Source organism: Motacilla alba, chromosome Z (assembly GCF_015832195.1).
Source record: "Motacilla alba alba isolate MOTALB_02 chromosome Z, Motacilla_alba_V1.0_pri, whole genome shotgun sequence".
Classification (NCBI taxonomy): Eukaryota; Metazoa; Chordata; class Aves; order Passeriformes; family Motacillidae; genus Motacilla; species Motacilla alba.
In genome coordinates this window covers 36,715,568-36,736,091 of record NC_052046.1, presented here as the reverse complement: position 1 = coordinate 36,736,091, position 20,524 = coordinate 36,715,568, and the positions used below count along the sequence as shown (strand labels likewise).

The 20,524-nt window shown below is 39.2% G+C and overlaps 1 protein-coding gene across 4 annotated transcripts in view; it reads left to right on the top strand.

The window, feature by feature from the left end:
* Nucleotides 1-20,524, top strand: part of SVEP1 (sushi, von Willebrand factor type A, EGF and pentraxin domain containing 1) — a 120,268-nt gene that overhangs the window by 20,840 nt on the left and 78,904 nt on the right. For all 4 annotated transcript variants that reach the window (XR_005255441.1, XM_038125173.1, XM_038125171.1 and 1 more), the window contains exons 4-5: nucleotides 19,259-19,417; nucleotides 19,661-19,840. Coding sequence is in view for 3 of the 4 variants with exons in the window: in XM_038125173.1 (XP_037981101.1) it covers nucleotides 19,259-19,417; nucleotides 19,661-19,840 (339 nt within the window). In the remaining variant the exon portion in view is untranslated. The remainder of the gene's footprint in view (nucleotides 1-19,258; nucleotides 19,418-19,660; nucleotides 19,841-20,524) is intronic.

Sequence of the window (20,524 nt, the reverse complement as noted above, 5' to 3'; positions counted from 1 at the left end):
ATGGAAGTTTAGCATGTTAATTATCTTTTTAAAAGTATTTTTAAGACTTAAAACAATAATGTAAAAACATTAATAATTATTGTTTTCATGAAGCCTGAAGAAAATGTCCTTTACAAGTGTTTTGTGTGCAAAATAAATACATCCAGAAGCATGCTGACATGCTACTCCAGAATTTTTACATTTAAATCTGCTTTCTTGAAAATTAGTCCTCTGAAGCCCAGTATTGTGTGCTTTGCTTCTGGAAATGAGGTAGAGGTTCTCCTACTTGTTGCTATATAAAGCAAAGCAAAGTTGAGGGAAAAACTTAATTGGATGCTGCTAGATTTTTTTTAAATGTAGCAAACAGTAGAGATAAGTTCCTTTGGATTGAAAATTTAGAAGTATATTGTCAGGATATTGTTCATCTCAGGGGAGGCTTTTGGTTAGGTTTTGGTTTTTTTGTTTTGTATGAATGATTGATAGAGATGAAGATTACTGCATGATCCTACAGTAGCTTAGTTGTTATTTTAGGTGACTTCTGACACCAAAGTAGTTTGTTTTCCACCTGTACAACCTGCTTTATGAAATGAGGCATTTCTGGCAGTGAATTTAAATCAAGATTTAGTCCACCAGAAAAACTCTTTACAAACTCTAGAGTCAGACCATGAGCTCTCCATTAAAAAAAAAAAAAAAAAAAAAAAAAAGAGTTTTAACATCTAACTGCAGGGGCTTTGCCTGCAAAATTGTAAAAAAAGGATTTTTCTCAGTCAGTTTGGTAAAAATTTTTCACATAAATGAATGGCACATGAAGTTGCTGGTGGCTTTTCACCATATCCATAGTTTTGACAAGCTGGTTGAAGTGGATAAGCGTATCTGCACTAGTATCAATAAGATCTGGATCAAGTCTTTGGAACTGAGTGGTTCTTTGCCTTGTGTATCAACTATATAAATCTTCTATCACAAAAGTAGAAACTGTAAGTAACATGATAGCTAATATGGGGTAGCAGTGTTTCTATGGTATTTTTTTTTTTTCGAACTCTGTACCATGTAACTTGTCTCCCTTGAATTTTAAACTCAACTGTGCCAGAAAAAGAAAACCCAGAAGCTAAAAAAAAAACCAAACCAAAACCAAGAAAAAAGCTTTCTCTGCATTTCTGCACCATTCCTGAGGAAATTCTTCAACAAATGAAGTTATAGGGTGAAGGTGAAAGCCCAGATTCAATTTTACATATGCAGACCAGAAAAACAGAGGTGCAATTTTACACCTGTACAAAAAACATCCATCCTTTGCATCTAGATGTTATCTGAGGCTTTAGAAAATAAGTTTCTATGCTAAATCAGGCTCTACCCTATTAAGTCCAGAACGGTTTGTGCAATACATTTGTTGGAATATTAGAAAGTGATATACAGCTTACTCTTTTTTCCTTATCTTCAAAGTGACATGTCTTGGTCACCTCAGAATGTTAAGAAAATAAAGCCTCCAGAATATATGTTTAATTTGAGGAGAAAAAAATCAACCATTTGGAGGACTTGAGAGATGCAGAAACCATACTCTGATTAGAAATAGACATGACACAGAAATAATCTTCCGCTTTCTTGTGTCAGTCAGAACTAAGGCTCTCCACAGAGCCTGTCTTCATGTGTCCTTTGGCCACAAGGTAAACACTGCAGGCAATCATTCTATTTTAAAAGGTTAACAGAAGTGTAAGTACATTTAGTTAAATGACTGGAAAACCTTTACTTTAAGGCTGGGATTTGCCCTGAGGCTCTAGACAGGAGGAAAGCAGTCTGTCTTACTGTCACTGAGATTGTGCACAGTTTGAAAACATCCCTTTCCAGTAGTGCAGTCCTGGCAGAAGTGGTAGTTTAAAAGTTTGCCCTGGACATGCCTTTTTTAACTCCATAAAATGTCTGTCAGCCAGCTGTCACTCATTTTTAAAAGTTTAGGCTCAAACCGTTTGACAAGGGCCTTTGATAAGACTTTAACTGGCCCTGTACGTTTGACAATCTATTTTAGGATTGGGACTGGCATCATAGCAGGAACTTACTGGAATAGTTGTCCCGTGAAATCCTTAATGAAAAGTTTTCTACTGCAACATTCTCTGTTTGCCTGTGTGGATCAAATAGTGTCATCTTACTTTCATTACCTTTCCAGAAACACATAACCAGGATGTTTTTGTAGACATACTGTTCCTGAACTTGTGCCATCTCACAAATTAAAAGCAGACAATTTAGCATTCTGTGAGCTTTTTAGTAGATTTTCTCTTACAGAAGAAAATATTTAAATTTTTGAAACAGTGCATCAAGGACAAAATGAGATAGCAGTATAAAGCAAAGTGGTAACTTTTGGAGTGAGAAGAGGTTAAAATACTCAGCATTTGTTTCAATTACCTACTTTGTTCCTGGTGGCTCTCCAGGGCTCTGAAGCTTCACATTTAACTACTTAAGTCATTCCTAGAAAGTCATTTCTGCTACAATTAACTTGCAAGTTTCAGTCTTAGTGCCTCTGAGGTTGTGAATAAGTATAAATGTTACTTATTATGATTTCTAGCATCATAAATTGTGCCTGAAGTCTTGTCAAAGCTGATTCCTTTAACTGGACTTGAGCACAGCACTCTTATTGTGACAAAGTCAGGCATCCCCTGTGTCTCTACATTTGGATTTTAATGGATAGTACATACTGTATTTGTCATGTGTCAAACAAATTTGACTCTTAGCTCTCAGAATCAGTTTCAAATTAAGATGGAGTGTAGGAATATTTTCTCCTTTTTTTAAATCCTTCTCTTCAGTTATGCTGTGAAGTTCATTCTACCTGAGCCAGTGTACATTGCAAAGTGCTTTCCCTGTAAGAAAGAGTACTTTCAATATTTTAAACAAAATTATCTACTCCTCTCCCAATACAATAATATTGTGTACAAAGTGCAGTTTGCAGCAATTGCAAATGTTCAGAGGTGATGACCCATTACTTGCCTTGGTTTTGCTGAGAGGGAGAAGAGAACATAGAAGCAAAAGTGCACAAAGCTCATCAGGTCATAACCCACATCTAAAGAAGTCATTTGTTTGCAGATTTTGACCCATACAAAGTCTTTCAAGGGATGTGTACCCAAAAGGCAAAATAGAGGCTTCTTCTACTACTGTCTGTTCACTCCATGTACCACTATCACAAGAGCATAAACTTTGTAGTGAGAAGGGCTAAGATTGTTTTTCTGCTCCCTCTTTGGCTGAGTCCTGTCCAGCTGACTTCTCTGTGCTCTCTGTGGAAAATATCTGGCAGGTTCCTCACAATTACTTCAGGGAAGAGCCCTCTCTGCCCTCTCCAGTTGTGCTCTCTCTCTCCCATTCTCTGTTTCTTCAGATCCACAGGGGTCCAGAAGCACTTCACATTCTGGTACCGCTCAAGCAAAGTCCATGGACAGTGAGAAGGATGTGGTGGAAAAAACACTGTGATGAAAAGGGTTCAAAAGCCCACTCAACTTGCAGAAGAATTACAGCATGTAGGTTGCAGATAGGGTGTAGATATTCTATTATAAGCTGATTATACTTGCAAAGTACTCAGCAGCCAGAATGTTTGGTTGACTGTCTTACAAACAGCCATGTTTTCTTCTATCAGCCTAAAATCTGCTACAAATAGCCCAAATTTCTCAACCTGAAACAATGCTGTTTGCATCGTGGAGTGTGATCCCCTCCCTAGGGAAGGAGAAGGCAGCAGGCACAGATTGATTTCATCAAACAGGAAATTGTTTTTTACTGGGTTTGTAGGTGATTTTATGAAAACAGAACCAGGACTCTGCATAAAAATGGAGACATCTTCAGGCCAAAACCCTAGGGTTTAGTTTGTAACCATGCAAAACAAAGACAGAATAGCAACTCAACACTTCCAATGCGGATGTTTTAGTAAAACTAACACCTGAATGTAGTTTGAGAATTTGAATCTTTTCTCCCAAGTCTGCAATTTATTGAATAGGTAATGTTTTAGTCAATAAGAGTAGGAAGAATGAATGGACCTTGGGGTTGATGGGGAGTTGAGAAACTCTGATGTTACAGAAGTGAGTGTAATGTAGTTAAATATATGGTCCAACCTAGTATATGGTCTATAGCCCTGTCTTATAGCATTTAGACCTGACAGATTTGAAACAAAATCCAATAAAATTAGAGACTAAATTGCAGGTTTTAAGCAGTGTAAAGCATAGAGAAATGGCAACAATCTACCATCTCTGTCAGAATGGGCAGATGTGCTGATTTTACACAGACCTGCACTTATTGTAACAACTTAAGAACTGGCTCTTTCTCTTGGCCATTAACAAAATCTGCTGGGGGTTTTCTCCCCGGACTTCAAAGGCAACATTCTGAGCACAAACAAACAAACAAAAAAGGAGGGGGTGGAACTCCTGCCCCAAAAAGTTCAAAGAAAGGGTGTTCCCGTGTAAATGCTAGTAAGTGTCCGTGCAAAATAGCCATGGCCTGTGGTTTGTTTCTCAAACAAAAAATTCCAGAAGATAAAGTACAAGAACTTTTCTACATTGAGTCTACTAGTATGGCATGACTTTTTTTCAAAGATTATTGCCATTAACTCCAACCTGTTTGTTGGTTAGTACTTCACGGATTAATTGAGAGTATAGCATTGCTCTGATTACTGTCAGGCTCCATGTCAGCTTCAGTTATGGTAGAAAAGTGCTTGCTACTGTCTCACTGTGTTCCTGTAGAACAACTAATATCTGGAAATACACATAGGTGGTATTAAAAACTGTATAGAGGTAGAGGCAGTATTCTGGTGGAACACAGAAGCACCTGCATGATGGGCTGGTAATACCCTCAGTCTCATGAATTTAAAGACATTCTGAGTTTTAGGCCTGTATAAAAATATCTGGAGCTCTGGAAGAAAATAATGGCCTGTCATTGTTTTTTCTCTTTCTGTGCCTTATTTAACACATTACCCTCTTGCTGACTTCAGAATATACCATGCAGCCTGTGCAGACATAGCAATGCCAGTCTGCTAAAGCCTCCTGCAATAACTTTATCATCTTAGGAGTCAAGACCAGTCCATCTGACATCAGCAACACTCTGTATACTCACTTTGGGGAGTCCAGTCCAGTGAGGAGGTGCTCTAGAAACTTTAAATACAGCAGGTAACTAGCCTGAATCTTCTGCATCTCTTATCCCTGTGACACAGTGGTGCCTTGAGTCCCAAGAAAGAAGGTATGGAAGAGGGGCTTTCTTGCAGGAGTGTGAAATACTGCAAAAGTCAGTCAAGTAACTCAGTTCACGGGACTAAGGTTTTCTAATACAAGGAGGAAAGTGGGAGGCTGAGTAGCCTTGTTTTGAGGAGACATGGTGTCAGCACAGGATGTAAGTAGTGCTTGCCAGGCATCATAGTCATATACCAGAAGAGTTACATGTTGTTAAGCCGGTGTTTCTTTTGGACTTGCATTATTTTCTGTCTCACAGAGGCATTAATATGTGTGCCTAAACATATTCCGATCCTTTAGGCCTATTTCTGTTGTCAGTTTGCAAAGAGTATCACATGAAATGCAAATGTTTCCCTCATTTTAGAACGTAAGCTTTTGCCTCAACTTTGTAGCAAAATATGCTGTCACTTGCAAATCCTTTCATTTGAGTTTTTATGTCATTGTGAATTGTAGAGGAGTAAAGCACATATATAAATTTTGATCTCCTTTATATCGGAATGGAAATTCAAAATGCCTTATGAAATGCTACACCTTTTTTAAAACATGCCACTTCTGTGAGCTCACATATTCTTTCTTGTTGGCCAGAAACACTAAAAAATTGTCCCAGTGGCAGCGCAGGGGTTCTGGCTAGGTCATGGCACAAGTCATGGTAGGGATTCTGATTAGGTCATGACACAAAGGCAAGGACACTTAGTTTTCATTAGTCGCTTGATTTCATCAGTGAGAGTAGCCAAGCTGCATTCATGTGTGGCTTTTAAAGCGGACCAGTAGCTCACCTTGTGCTCACAGTCCAAACCCCTGAGAATAGAAGTAGTGTGATCAAAATTTGGATTGAGAAGGATGTTACTTGCCTCAGACACTGAGGGACCCTCTGCCAGTATCTCTTTAGTGTAACAGCAGCTGAGTGTTCCTGCCATGCCTACCTTTTTCACTACTTAGCAGTGATACTCCTTTTCAATACTCAAAGAATCATATAACTGTTGAGGTTGGAAATGACCACTAAGATCATTGATTCTGACCATTAACTTAACACTGTCAGGTCCACCACTCAACCACATCTCTAAGTACCATTCCTACACGTCTAGTAATATCTCTAGGTTTGATGACTCCACTTTTCTGGACAGTCTTTTCCAATGTTTGACTTTCTTAACCTTTTGGTGCAGAAATTTTTACTAGTATCCAACAGAAACTTCCCCTGGTACAATTCAAGGCCATTTCCTTTCACCCTATAACTTGCTACTTAGAAGAGGCTGACCCCCTCCTTTCGGGGAGTTGTAGAGAGCAATAACGTTCCGCCCTGAGCCTCCTTTTCTCCAGGCCAAACATGCCCAGCTCCCTCAGCCAGTTGTGTTCTAGACTCTTTTGCATCTTTGTTACCCTTCTTTGGTCACACTTGAGTGCCTTAGTGTGTTTCTTGTAGTGAAGGGCCCAAAACTTGCCCATGATAATGGCACGTTTGTGAGACTCCATGTCTGGGCGGGCTGTTCAGGTTCAATCCAGCTAGCTATGGACCCCTGCCCACACGATCTTACATGGATGAAAGCAAAAGACCAGAAGCACTCTTCTCCACGTGGGGACAAATGTCCTCCCTTTATTGACTTGAGAACCACCAGATGTAAAAACCCACATGGGAAGAGAATGTTGCCTGATGGCAGGAGACTTTTATACCTGGGGGAATGGGGGCAGAGGAAGAGGACCACAGCTGATGGGATACCAGTGAGGAGGGGTGAGGGGAGGGACTGACCAGGGGAGAGACCACCAGGGGATACTAGGGAGAGGGGTGGGTGAGGGAAAGACCATATGATAAGAGAGGAGAAGAACAAACCATGTGATATAAACTATTCAGTGCAATATGAAGACTACTCAGTGCAAATCTCCAATCACCCCGTGCAAAACAGCAACTAAATAAACTTTTTAGTGCAGTACAACACTCATCCAGCCTAAGTGCCAGAGGAGTTTGGCCTAGCAGTAATAAGCTATCCTGTGGCCCCAAGAGCACAGTTTATATGGCCCTCAATTCCTGCTTAAAAAATGAGGCATCTTGCTTTGCCCACCTCCAGGATTCTGCTGTCTTCACTCTCCTGATAGTGCTTCACCTTCAACAGCATTTTATCATCAACTGCCTGGGCACCTTCCCCTCTGTCAGACAAGAAGGCAACTTTGCACTCTGAGCCTGTAAGAAAGCCCTTATTGCCTTCTTGTTCCCCTGCTTCTTTTTACCTTCTTATCCCTCAAGATGGAGTTGATGGATTACATCTGTGACTTGTCTGACTTGTTTTTGCCTCAAGGCTGTAGCACAGACAAGTATTAATGGTAGTAAGTTTAAGGTCTATGAATGTGATGCTTCACAAAGCTGTGTGTAACATATTAAATTTCACTCCCAGTGATGTTAGAGATTGATTTATTCTCATTATTTTAAGGTAATTTTTGGGAGGCCTCCGACATTGAAATAGAAAATGCCATGCCTCATGCATTCATAATCAGAGAGGTAGTTTATAAAATGTCACTTGCACCCTCACTGGTTCACAGTCTGCAAAAGTAGAAGAAACTAGCTAAGAATTTGGCTCCATCTCAGGAAAAACTGGGATGTTTGTAGATAGCATTAATTATGTTGTGAAGGTAACTATTTGGAATCAAGTGCCATTTAGAAGTAGATTTTCTAGCTAAAACTCGTGGTTTGATAATTTTGAGTCTTGGGTCCATTAAGCAGTGATTTAATAATTTTTGCCGCTTACCTTTTTTTTGTTTTTGCTTCAGATTGCTGCTAAGTGTTCCCTCCTTCTTATTCTCCATCTCTGAAGATGTGTATGGTCTTGTTCATGGCAAAAGAGCTTAGAAAGAGAGCGTGTATTTAAAGGAGAAGGAAAGACTGGAAGTGTGGCAGACCTTTTTTCTCCCAAAACATGCAAAGAATCTCACTGCCCTTTAGAAAGATAACAAGTGATTCTGCCTTTTTAAGGTGGAAAAATTGCCTTTCAAGCAGAGAAGAGGATGGAGAAGTGGGACACAGAGCACAGATTCACTTAAATATGCAGAGAGGTTAAGAACCTGATGGTTCCTGGGACAACCTCACTCTGATGTTTCCCTGCTCCCTTTCTGGAAGCTGCTGCAGGGGGTTTCATTCTAGTTTAATCAACTGCCCTTCAGTAAAGTCTTTGGATCTTAGAGGTGCTACTTTAGCACTTTTTGTCAATACTGATAGCAGAATAGGAGCTTTAGAAATGTAGGACTCACTGCCCTGGGATTCCTTCTCTATGGGAGGATTCCTGCTCTGCCGAAAATTAGGTGATTGAAGAGCGGCTGTCTAGTGGGGGATGAAAAGCATGGTTCTGAAATGTTTTAAATGGCAGTCCTTCAGAGAAGGAAGCTGTGTTAGACTGAGGCCTGAGGCTGTGTATTTGGTTAAGGTACTGCAACATAATCTTTTTTATCTTTCATCCCTTTTAATTTGCAGCAGTAATGTTCACTTCGTTGGCAGCCACAGTACTTAGTATTTAAAAATTCTTTCTTTGGTTTAGATCTGAAATGACCCTCTTCCTGCAGTAGATACTGCTTTAGCAAGGGTCAGATCTGTTCTTAAGGACATATTTTATATCTTGCAAAGGAATGAGGGGAGCCGGGAAGACAAGGACAGTTGGGGAAAATGAAGTGACAAGCAGTCAGTTTTCCAAATGTTTCTTGAGCAAGCAGCAGTCAGTAGTGGGCATACTGACTTAGTTGTTATCTCAGTGCTCTGGTTTTCCATAAACAAGACTTTATTTTGATGTACATATTTGGATAATATTAAAAGAATTCAGGGAATCTTGTCAGTTTCCGTAAGAGTTTTGCTTGAGGAATGGGGAATTGGATTTATGGCATTTTTCACGGTAAATCAGGAGTATCAGTAGTGGTTCCAGGAATTAAGTAGGAACCATAACATCAAGATTACAACAGCTTACTGAACTCTATGCCGGGATAGTTGGGCTAGTTTCACAATATGTAAAAAAATAACTGGCAAAACCACTACTTTTTATGGCCTGATTACTGGCCTGAGCCATTGCATGTCCTCCAGCCATCTTAAGTTAACCAAAAACTCTGTTTCCTACCCTGGGCTGCTAAGTAAATAAACATGGAAATAGTGACATATGTTCTCCATCTGCACAGTCATGTGCTATATCTTCAGTGCTCAGAAATGTTACTTAATAGGAGTATAATAACTGTTGTTGAAAAGTATATTTAATGATAAAAATAAGGGATATGGAAATGAGGCCAAGTTTGGCACCTAATGCAGTAGTGACAGTTTATTGAGGGTCTGGCAGAAATAGCTTCTCTTTCCTGTTTATAATAACTTTTACTTGCTGCATTCCCCATCTGTGATTGAGCACTGGCTCTGATCTGCAGAGAAAGGAGGCAGAAATAGGTATCTGGTCTTTCTGGTTTAGGGTTTTTTTTAACTCCAGGATCATATGCACCAGAAGCTGTTGGGAGTGGGTGTTGGAGGCAGCAGAAGAAAAGGAGTATTTCACGTTACGCTAGCAAAATTTTTCAGGAACATAGAGGGCTCTGTTAATATTTTGCCAGAGAGAAAACTCACAATCTTTATATCAATGAGAATGAGAAAATCTGAAAATGTCTCTTGACTAATCCTGGATTCCCTACACAACTGGCTTCTTTCAAGAAAGCCAGTTTGCTCACTGAGTTTGAGCAGAGAGTAATTTTTGGTTACTGTTAAGTCCCAAGAATCACTGATCGCAAAACTGTTCAAGTTGCTGAGTTGGTGGACATAGTGGAAATGGATCTTGAACCACCAGGCACATTCTTCACTGCAGTAAACTATTAGTGTTGTGAAGATTGGGGTGCATGCTTTGTCAGCTTCTAAACCCTTCTCCCTTATTTTGTTAAATTGAGCAATCCCAGGAGAAGGTGATGTGTTGAGTTAGCTGTAACATGAGACTCCTGCTCCCTGCTTCTGGAAGAAAGTGCAGGCTGTGCTGAGCAAGTGCTGGCTGGATTGTGGTAATTTCAGCGAGTCCCAGGGGTCACAGGCAGTGGAGATTCTCACTTCTGTCCAGATTCCTCTGGGTGTAGCACATTAGTTATTAAAGGATGAGGTTTTTTCATCCCAGCTCAGACTCCTCTCTTGCCAAGTTGTCACTCTTTCAAGCTGTGGATAAAGGAAGTCTATTTCTTGTTTCCCAATGTGTGCCTCTAGATCACACAGCAGTTAGCTGAGCAGCATAGATCACAGCCCAGTGGAGCTTTTCAGCTCTTCCGTATGTAACGGCTGTCACTTGGGATCTGACCTAGGGATAATTTTAGCCCTTTAGGCACCTAGTTGCTGATTATTAGTCCTTCCTGTTAGGGAGGCAGATTATGAGATGGTGCAAAGGTGTCCTTTTCTTGTCCTTCCCTTTTCCTTCTTGACCCAGAACCCTTTGTGCAAGGGTGAAAGGACAAGTAGAGTTATTTGATATGTGGTAAAGTGGTTAGACAAGGCCTAGAGAGCCCTGAGCTTCCAGTGCCTTCGGACAAGAGAGATACTAGATCTCTCAAGCAGGTATTTGCTCATCTATGTGTAGCACAAATGAAACAAAATATTTGGATTCTCTTTAATGGTGTTTTCTTTACATCAGTCAGTTTCTTTGTTGGGTTTTTTTGAATTTGCTGTTCTAAAAATGAATGTGCAATTTAATGATATCAGAAGAGCAAACAAATGCAGCTAGTACAGGATGGCGAAGCTCCTGTATTTAAATAGCAGGATGCTATCCAGGGCACTTAGAACAGTAGTATTTAGAGTAGGATGTGCTGTCACATCAGCAGTGATCAGGGTTTGCTGAGGAATGTGTGTCTGGGATTATGATAAAGACCATGTCCAGGGAAGCCTACTGTATAGCAGTGCTGCTCTGAGCAAAGCATTTTCAGAATTTATTGTATTCCCCTTTTTGTATAAGGGTCTCACTTAAAACTTTTGTATAAGGTTCTCACTTAAAACCCTTCACTTGCATGTAAATAAATTCATAAATAATCTTTATTTGCTTAGCAAACTTCACAATATTAACTGAGGTAATTTCCCAGAAAGAATTTTTTGTAGTTTTGGAATTAGTTTTACACTTTTAACATGATAACTTCTAGAAATACATGGGGATATGAGGACATAAATCAATACTCAAGTTCTAAAAATCAGAAGTGCTGGTATGGACTGATATTTGTCACTGATAGGCATGTATATGTTTGGGCATCTCCTCCAATGTATCACCAAGGCTGGATTTTAACAGCAAACCTGTTAACTGTCTAAAATGCACTGAGACTTAAACCCAAAGAGCTTCATTTCAATACCTGAATGTCACTTCTGTATTCAGATATTGAGCAAGTTGTCAGGATCGATCTTGTGATTTTGTAGTTTGAATGAAGCATAAGTAGACTTCTTTTAAAGTTACGGTGCATGGAATCAGGAATTTTTTTCTTATTCTTAAGTAAGCCACATACTTTGCACAAAAAGAGAAGTCACCTTCTGTAAAAGTATAAATGGCAATCTGTATCAGTAGTCTTTATTTTTATGATTGTAAAACATATAAAATACATCTCACTACTCTGTGTCCTTGCAATGCAAGAGGTGTTCAAGGCACTCACCTTGCTTGTAACATGTAATAGTTGGCCTACTTCTTAAAAAAAGTTTTAAAAGTCGACATAGGTGGATTTCCTGTATATGTGCAACACTGCTGCTGTGACCAAGGAGGGTGTTTGGCATTCATAGTCATTGCTTTGCAGTAATCCTGTGTAAATGTGCTGGCCCCAAGCCTACCCAGAGATGATCAGCGCAGCCAGACCTCCCTGTGAAGAAGGTTCTCATTGGCATCCTAGCGTTTACAAGCTGTGATGCCTCCTGGGCTTATATTCTTCAAGCAGGCAGATTGTTCTCGACGTTGTGGATGCTCGCAGTAGCAGGATGAGGTGCTCACCCAAGGACTGGATCTCCTTCCAGATGACATCTTCTGCCCCATGGGAGGGGATCCAAGATTCTCATTTTAATCAAGAAAAAGTTTTTTCTTCTGAAAGTTTGTTATGACTGTTTGAAATGCTTAAAAATCTAGAGCTAAATCATCTCAGAGTGTTGTTGCAAATTCTGCAGACTACATGACAGTGGAATATTTCCATTTTGCTGTCTGTAACCTCAACTGTAAGGTTTGAATGAACCATCCCCTATGTATCATGTAGTCAGCTAAACTTATGAATTGTTTCAGCCTGCTGACTTTGCCTGAGAGCAAATTTGTAGAACTACTAAGGGGATGGAGGAAAATACATCAAATAAGAGCAGAGCATAGTAACAAGCATCTAGCTTGTTAAATTGCTAATCATGTTGCTTTGAGAAGGATACTTAAAAAATACTGACAAAGTGCAGATGGATGAGCAGGTTCAATGCCATCTGAAATTAATGCAGAGCACATGCTGGGGATGATAGGAGATATTAAAGAGCTGGAGAACATGCTAAGACTTAGAAATCCTTCCCTGATCCCTACACATAAAGGCAAGCTCAGGGTTTTCCTTTGCAGTCTTTCTACAAGTCATACATGTCAAATGTTTAATTAAAGCTACTTTCTTGCCTATTTTTTGTAATCCTAGAATGCTCCTGCCTTATTTTTGTTTGTTTGTTTGTTTGTTGTTATTTGTTTGATGCTTTGTGTGAGGGTTTTTTTGTAGCATCATACATGTTGCAAACTACAGAAAGGTAGATTACTGCATCTGCCAAAAGTTTAGATTTGTTTTTCCTTATCTTTCTAAAGACATTTCATAATCACAATGTGGACAACCTGACAAACCTACCATATAGAAGATCTTAAGAAAAACCATCTTCCTAGATAATAAAGGTGACAACAAAAGCTGTAATTTCTGGAATTAATCTCTGCAATAGAGACCCATCATGTGGAAAGTCTTAGAGAAGCAAGCTTAAAGAGCTTTATGTGCTGGTGCAATAAAATATACTTCAGAGGCCATGATGGTCTCTGGCCAGTAATCCTACTGGCCCAAGCTGAGAAGGACTCATAAGATGATTGCAGCAAAAGCCAAGAGATGTCACTGTGAAAAACATGGAGATGGCAGAGGTCCGGGAAGTTCCATGCAGATGCAGCTGTGGCCTCCCATGTGTTATTCACATTCTTCCATTGCAGTGGTCACTCACATTTTAAGTGTGCAGCAGCAGCAGTAGGAGTTTTGGAGGCAGGAGGTAGTTTGAGCAACACTGTATGCTGGTACTGCAAGACATCCCAAGAATGCTTGGTGTGGAATGGGATCTCCATTTCCTACATGACACCATGGCTTGTCCTTGTAAAGTACATTTTATTTGGCAGGATATTGTCAAAAGAAGTTCATACTAGCCCCTTGTTCCTACTGCTGCTTCTAAGCAAGGGTGTGCTTGGCCCTTAGACAAATCTGACCATGCAGGACTTTGTCATGTTGAGAGATGCAGATATGAAAGTAGAAAGATGTAGCATGATACTGTACTGTAATTTATCCATATACCCTTAATTATTAAAGTTTTAATTCCCATTTAGAAAAATAAATAAGTTTTATAGTCAGATCTGTTAGTGGTGGCAAATCTAATACATGACTATTTGCAAATACAGCTACCAGAGCACTTTTTTCACCCACATGAAGGTTACAGTGACAACTTTTTTTTTTTTCCCCCACTGTTGCCAAGGCATAGCAGTAATAGATGGAGTAAAAGAGTGGAAGGGAAAACGCACAGCTTCAGTCTGCAGTTCTCCAAGGACATAAATGTGACTTAATTTGAGGTTTTGGTTGTGGATCTTCCACATGACTTCCAAAAAATTACTAGAAACACAAGGAATCATATGTCAGGTCTAGGATCCCCACAATTAAAAATCTCCATGTCCAGTGTTTGGAGATTCTGTAACCTATGGGTTCCATCATTTTTAGTGGGCACCAGGAAACCAAGTAAGAACAGGTATTCATGGTATACTGTGATTCTGGGACAGATGTGTTGAGTACCTATCCATGCAATCAGTGTCATAAAAATAATAACATATCATAAACACGACTTGATTAAATGACAAACTAGGCTTTCTTTCGTCATTGAAGATGTTTGGAGGCTGAGTTATAAAGACTATTGGAGATTTGCATCAAAGTGTCATTTAATTTAGGCTTTGCACTTTTGAGGAAAAAATGAGAATTATAGACTACAGTCATCAGAGTAGCTGTATATCAACAGAACTCAGGGTGATGCAGAAGAGAACAGGATATTGCCTAGCTGATTCCTGCCATATTCCACAAAAGATAAATCCTTAATCAGATCCTTCATTAGCATAAAGTGTGGAAAAACGGTTCATGCCAGGGATTACTTATTAAAGGTAGTTAGTGGAAGAAATTATGCATTGAAGAAAAATACAAAATCCCTCAAATTAATCTTTGAAATACGTGGAGTTTGAGTCTCCTCTCTCTTAACACTGGGATAATTGAAGAATAATTCCATTTCAGTGACTTAGAGCACTAGAGTACTTTGAGAGGAAATTGAGTTTGCCTACTCTCCCAGGATTTTTAAAGTTTTACATTTTTAAGGCAGAAATGTTTATCCTTAAAATTTGTACTTGAACATTTAGAGGAAGAATTGTGATCCCATGTCACAGAGTAGAAGTACCCTTTGTTCTATGATCTCCAGCTGTTTAAGTCCAGACTGGTGTATTTATGCCATTGTGGGAGTTCAGTGCTAGTTGGCTTAACTTTGCTGGTGGCTTTAGTATTGGCAGTTTTAAAAAAGCCAAACTGCATAATACATATGAATTGTTTCGTGAATCTCTGAAATAAACCTTTGTTTTTTTTGTTGCTTTTACAATATTCAATTCTTGCGTAAAGATTAAAATGTCAGTTATTTCATAATTGTAGGAAGGCAGAATAAAATTCCTACTGAATTTAGAAGTCTGTTCTTTAACTTTTTAGCAGCCTTTTCTGACATTCCATGTTCACTGTTTATCCTCAAACAACATCTTGACATACAGGTGTGCTGTCAGTATGGTCAGTTGTCTGAAATGTTTTTATGTCTGCCCTGTGGATCTTTGTTTCTAGCAAACCCCTGTCATATTTCTTTTCTAGTGATTTCTTTTCTATGTGCAACTTAAGTATAAATAAGAAAGTGCATTCTGTTGGTGGCCTAACATGCCATCAAGCCCAGTAATGTTCAAAACCAGAAGAAACATGCTCGATTTTCTTACAATTTTTCAGTCAGTTATATACCCTAGGAGAACATATGTGAGGAGGAGAAGGCACGAGGTGTGCTGAAGTAACCATGTATTACTTCATTATCATTTCTGGTCAGAAATTTATTGCACTGTCCTTAGTGTAGACAATAAAACATGCATATGAATTGTTGATGAATATCTGCCATTTTATAAAAGTAGGTTGTTGATGACAGCTTCAATATGAGCCATCTTTGTGTCCTTGGGGAATTTGGGCCTTGTGCTTGTTTGAGTTCACACACTAAGCCCTGCTTCCAGATGTCCTCCAACAAAGAGGTAATCCTCTGGTGTAACTGAGTGTTCACTATTGTGGTCTCAAGAGGAGAATTACATTATAAAAAAGCATTTCCTTGCTCCTCCCCTTGCTTCTGGGCAGAGAACAACATCATTCACATATAAAGAAACTCACATCTTTTATTGCGGAAATCATGTTTGCAATGTGCATATGAATTTCCTCTCTCTTTAAAGGCTGATTCTGTTAAAATTGTTTTCCGATTTTTAAATTCTTGCCTCTTTTTGTTATTCTTGACAGTGATAAATTGGTGCTTATTTACACTGGGTTTATTCACATGCTGTTTTGGGGCTTTTTACACCCTGACATTGCTGGAAAGGGAAGCCAAACCTTTAAAAATTTTTAATTGTTTTTACAAATTAGGAGCAAAGAATATGATCTTTCCCTGTAGTCAGTTTTTTGCTGGTACAGAGTTGCTGAATGCATACAGGTGACTAGAATGAAATTTGGCACTGCTTGATCCTAGAAAATTCCTGACTGTATGATCAGTTATGGACTGAGCCACATGTGCTCTTCAGATGTGTTTGTCCCTTAACCTCTGGCTTAGCTTTGAATCTGTCACTGCCTGTAGGCTTGGGCCATGATGTAGTGCTGCCTAGGATGGCTCTGCAATCTAGCTGGGTCAAATGTGGACAGTCTAGAGCAGATGGCCAGGGCTCTGCTCATCCACAGCTGATTTTGGATTGTTTTAACGTGAGCTGTGGCTAGGCTAACCTCTGTGACTGTTATGGAAATTATGGAAATGCACAGTGTGCTTATGCTCTATTCTTAAATAATCTCTTTGACATCTCAGGATAGACTGTGTGATCTCACACACTTGGAAATATCTCTGTAAGCCAGTGCTTTCTGGCAAAGATTCTGAATGAAATTTGTGTGGAGTGTTGTAGTTTGAATACGTCTAGGGGATATATGGTATAAATGAGCAGGGATTCAGACTTGTAGAAAATTCCACATAAAATTCCAAGTCAGGATGTAGTTCAACTTCCTGTAAAAGCAGTGATAAGCATTTGAAGCATACAAAAAGAATGAGGACATTTGGGAAAACATGTTTTTTTCAGTAGAGACATTAATAACCATCTTAACAGTGTTATTTACCTCCTGCTGCTTGACTGGAAAGAGCAAATTGTAAGTGTGATTTCAGAATTAATCATTTTCTTCAAAGCCAGACTGACTCAAAGCTCTAAGCAAATTACTGGATTTATTGTTAAAAATGCTCACATCATAGAATGGGTGATTACTTCTATTCCATAGTTCTCAAAACAGAAAGAGAAAATTGCTGCTGGCTTTTTTATTTTAGGTGAGGTTGAAAGGAAGAGAGAAATTAAATTGAGGGTTTGTTGGTTTATGGGGGGAATTTTTTGGAATGAAACACCCAGTTTAAATGTCATTTTATATGCCATACATGGAAAAGGAGAGGCTAATTTACTTCAACTGGCATATGGCAGGCATCTCTGTCACAGAGCAGGTCCCCTGTGATGCTTAATTTTCACTCTTTCCTGTGTCCTCTTGGATGCACTTCATCACTTTGTGCTGGATACAGTTTTAAAAAGGATGCACAGAGACCTTCACAAAGTGCCAGATGGAAATATTTCAGAGATTTCAGAGCAATGCCTCTGATACTCTGATCATCTAAAGCGGGAGAGAATATTTTGGAGACATGTGATGTCCAAGACGGGAATTTCTACACAGAACAAAGGATAGAAGCAGAAGTCCAAAAATATTGTCTTGGATGGGAAGAACAGGTGAATTATATGAAAGGGACTTTTTTCCCAACACTTTTCTGAAAATCCCAAAACAAAAATTTTAAAAAATCCCATCTCTAAATCTGATTGGATTTTATTGCCCTATTTCATTCCTGAATTGCTTTGTTCTGTATTTATATCTATTACTGAATAGGCATTGTCATCGTCTCTTTAAAAGTGCATTTAAAATACAAATTCATTAATCCAATTCCAGCACCCAAAATTGCCTCTCAACTGGAAGCCACTCAGTCACTTTCTTCAAAAAAAAAAAGCTAAATTTTTTGAAAAACCAACAAAAATATTTTCTATGGAAGCTATCCAAAAAATCATTCTCCTTCTGGAAAGTGCCACCTGCTCATATTGGCTGATTTTTTTTGGGGGGTATATTCCATAAAACTTGGCTTAGGAAAGTCAATTCTCTCATGACAGGTAAGGAAAAAGGAGAATGGATTTTCTTTTGCCTTTCTTTTTTAGTTGTTTGTTTGGGTTTTTTTCCAGTTGCCTAGAGAGCTGTATGTTTTCATTAGTAAGACAAGAGGGAGAGTATCTTTGCATCCAAGTCTCAGAATACACCAAGTTGGTCTTATAGCTACCAAAAAGGAGGTTGATGCTGCCAGAATATCTGAACTCTAGGAAATACAGCTACATAGGAGAGACCAGTTCAACAAGCAAGGCACACCTAACTGTGTAAGGAGGGAATCACTTGAGCATATTTATGATTGTACAGAGCATACCATACCATTCAGAGCTACAACAAATGGTACCAATTGGCTGAGAGGAGAATGGGAGAGCCTGACCTGCAGTATGAAGGAGAAAATGTGGCCATTTTGTTGACAATTAAGTTAATGGACTGAGAGTTTTTTGGCTGGGTATCAGTGTTCCTGTTGCATAACCTTCTCAGAATATTTCCTGAACTTTTCATTAGCAGTTACATTTTTCAGCACAAGTGTCTTTGTGTTCTGCTTCAAGTGGTAATCTGGTTAATCAAAATTTCACTTTAGCAGCAGTTGATATGTTGTCCTGTTGATTAGTCACTCCCCTAATTCACATGTCTTATGAAAGAAACACAAATAATATTACAATGATTTCCTGAAGACTAGAATTCAAGGCAGAGAGCAGTAAGGCTCAGAGCTATCAAGCCCATCTGAAGCTCTTTTGTAAGGGGTGACTTTTCTCTATGCATTTTTCCTACATTAGAAAGCATCACCTGAATGTTTTTAAGGCTTGTGTGTGTACATGCACAGAATTAAAAATATGAAATGCAATATAAATTAGTGCAAAGGTTTCAAGCAGCAGTTGCTTTGATTAATTCCTTCATTGCTTGTGCCTCTCACATTTTAGCATATCTAGTATATAGATCACATGCATCATATGACCATAATGTGTAAATCAAAGGCAGGGGGTTTTGCTGGCTCCTATTAGCTTTTAACTATGAATCTGTATGCATTAAACATCTTGTAGTTTTGAATGGCAAGGACTAAGTCTGAGCTAATTTTTTACACTTCTGAATCAAGAATGTCTTCATAAGGTCTGCACAGGTTTTGTCAGTGAAAATCTGGTGTGTCTTCTGGGCCTGGGTTTCTTTTCAAGATGATTAATCAAGGACTTAATGTCAGTCCCAGGACAGTCACTATAGAAACTCCACCAGGTCTGGTAGGCATTAGTTCAAACCTGTTAAGAAGCCTGCAGTATTTAAAATGGAGAATGCTCCTGCCCTAAGTGACACAGAATATATAAATGGAAATGTAGAAAAAGTAAAGTAACACACCTGAAAAAATATGCTAGGTGAAAGGTGAATGTTCTAAATTCTGTTCTGTTTTCTTTTGCTGAAAGCTTGTCCACCAGGAACATACAAGCCTGAAGGTTCACCAGGTGGAATCAGCACTTGCATCTCATGTCCTGATGAGAATCATACTTCTCCACCGGGAAGTACCTCCCTTGAGGATTGCACATGCCGGGAGGGATATCGTGCTGTAGGACAAACCTGTGAAGGTAAGACCTGTTTTCACCCATGAATCCCTGGAATGCACAATGCGGTGCTGGGACATTTTTTTAATGTGGTTTTGTACTGTGAGGGACATGTCGAATTGCATGCAAGATTTTCTCTGTCATTCCAAACCAGCAAAAATGCCAAGGTGCAAGCTGAGTTAGAAATTCTAAAAGATTTTGTTTTCCTTCAGTGGCCTATTGCACTCCAGCTAGTAACCACTTTGTTGTGGCTGTTTGATTATTTAGTTGTTCACTGCCCTGAACTGAAGCCCCCTGAAAATGGTCACTTTGTCCAGAATGTCTGCAACAATTACTTTAATGCTGCCTGTGGAATCCGATGCAAGACAGGATTTGATCTTGTTGGAAGCAGCATCCGGCTTTGTCAACCAAATGGGCAGTGGTCTGGATCAGAGGCTACTTGCAGAGGTGTGTATTTGAAAAGCATTTTTTCTGTTGCTCCTTCTTAACAGTGGTTCTCTTCACTCATTACATGGTTGGTTGTCCAGATCTGATCCTGTTAGCCCTATGTGACAGAAAGTTCCGAAGGTTGGCTGCCACCCCAATCACTCTGTTTCCTTCCTTTTTAAAATGGAAGGAGGACTTCTACAACAGAAAAAGCATAGCAAGATTGATTAGATGGACAGATTTTTACAAGTGAATATACAGACTCCTTCCTTAAACATCTCTTCACTTCTGTCTACCTAATTTTTATGAATTTCTGTATCTACACTGTATAAATCCAGTGAACCTACCAAGTATTTAAATATGTAATGAGACCCTGGCACCTGGCTGTTTTAGATCATTCACCACATTCTCAGCATAGAGGGTTGTTGGTGTGGGGAGACATTAGCCATGGAAGAATTCCATTTTGCTGTCTTTCAATTTCTTCCTACCAAAAATAGGAAAACCTGGGACTTGAGAAGGGTCTTCAGAAGTCTTTTGAGTGGAATTTCAATAGGGAATGACTGACAATACCCTAGAATTTCACTCTAAAAAAATGTCAGCCAGAAATAAGGTGTGAAATGGAGGAGACACAAGAAAGAGCATCCTGAAAAAATATTCTGGATTTTCTGGTAGGAACAGAGTTTTGTTTTGCTACAACAAAACTGC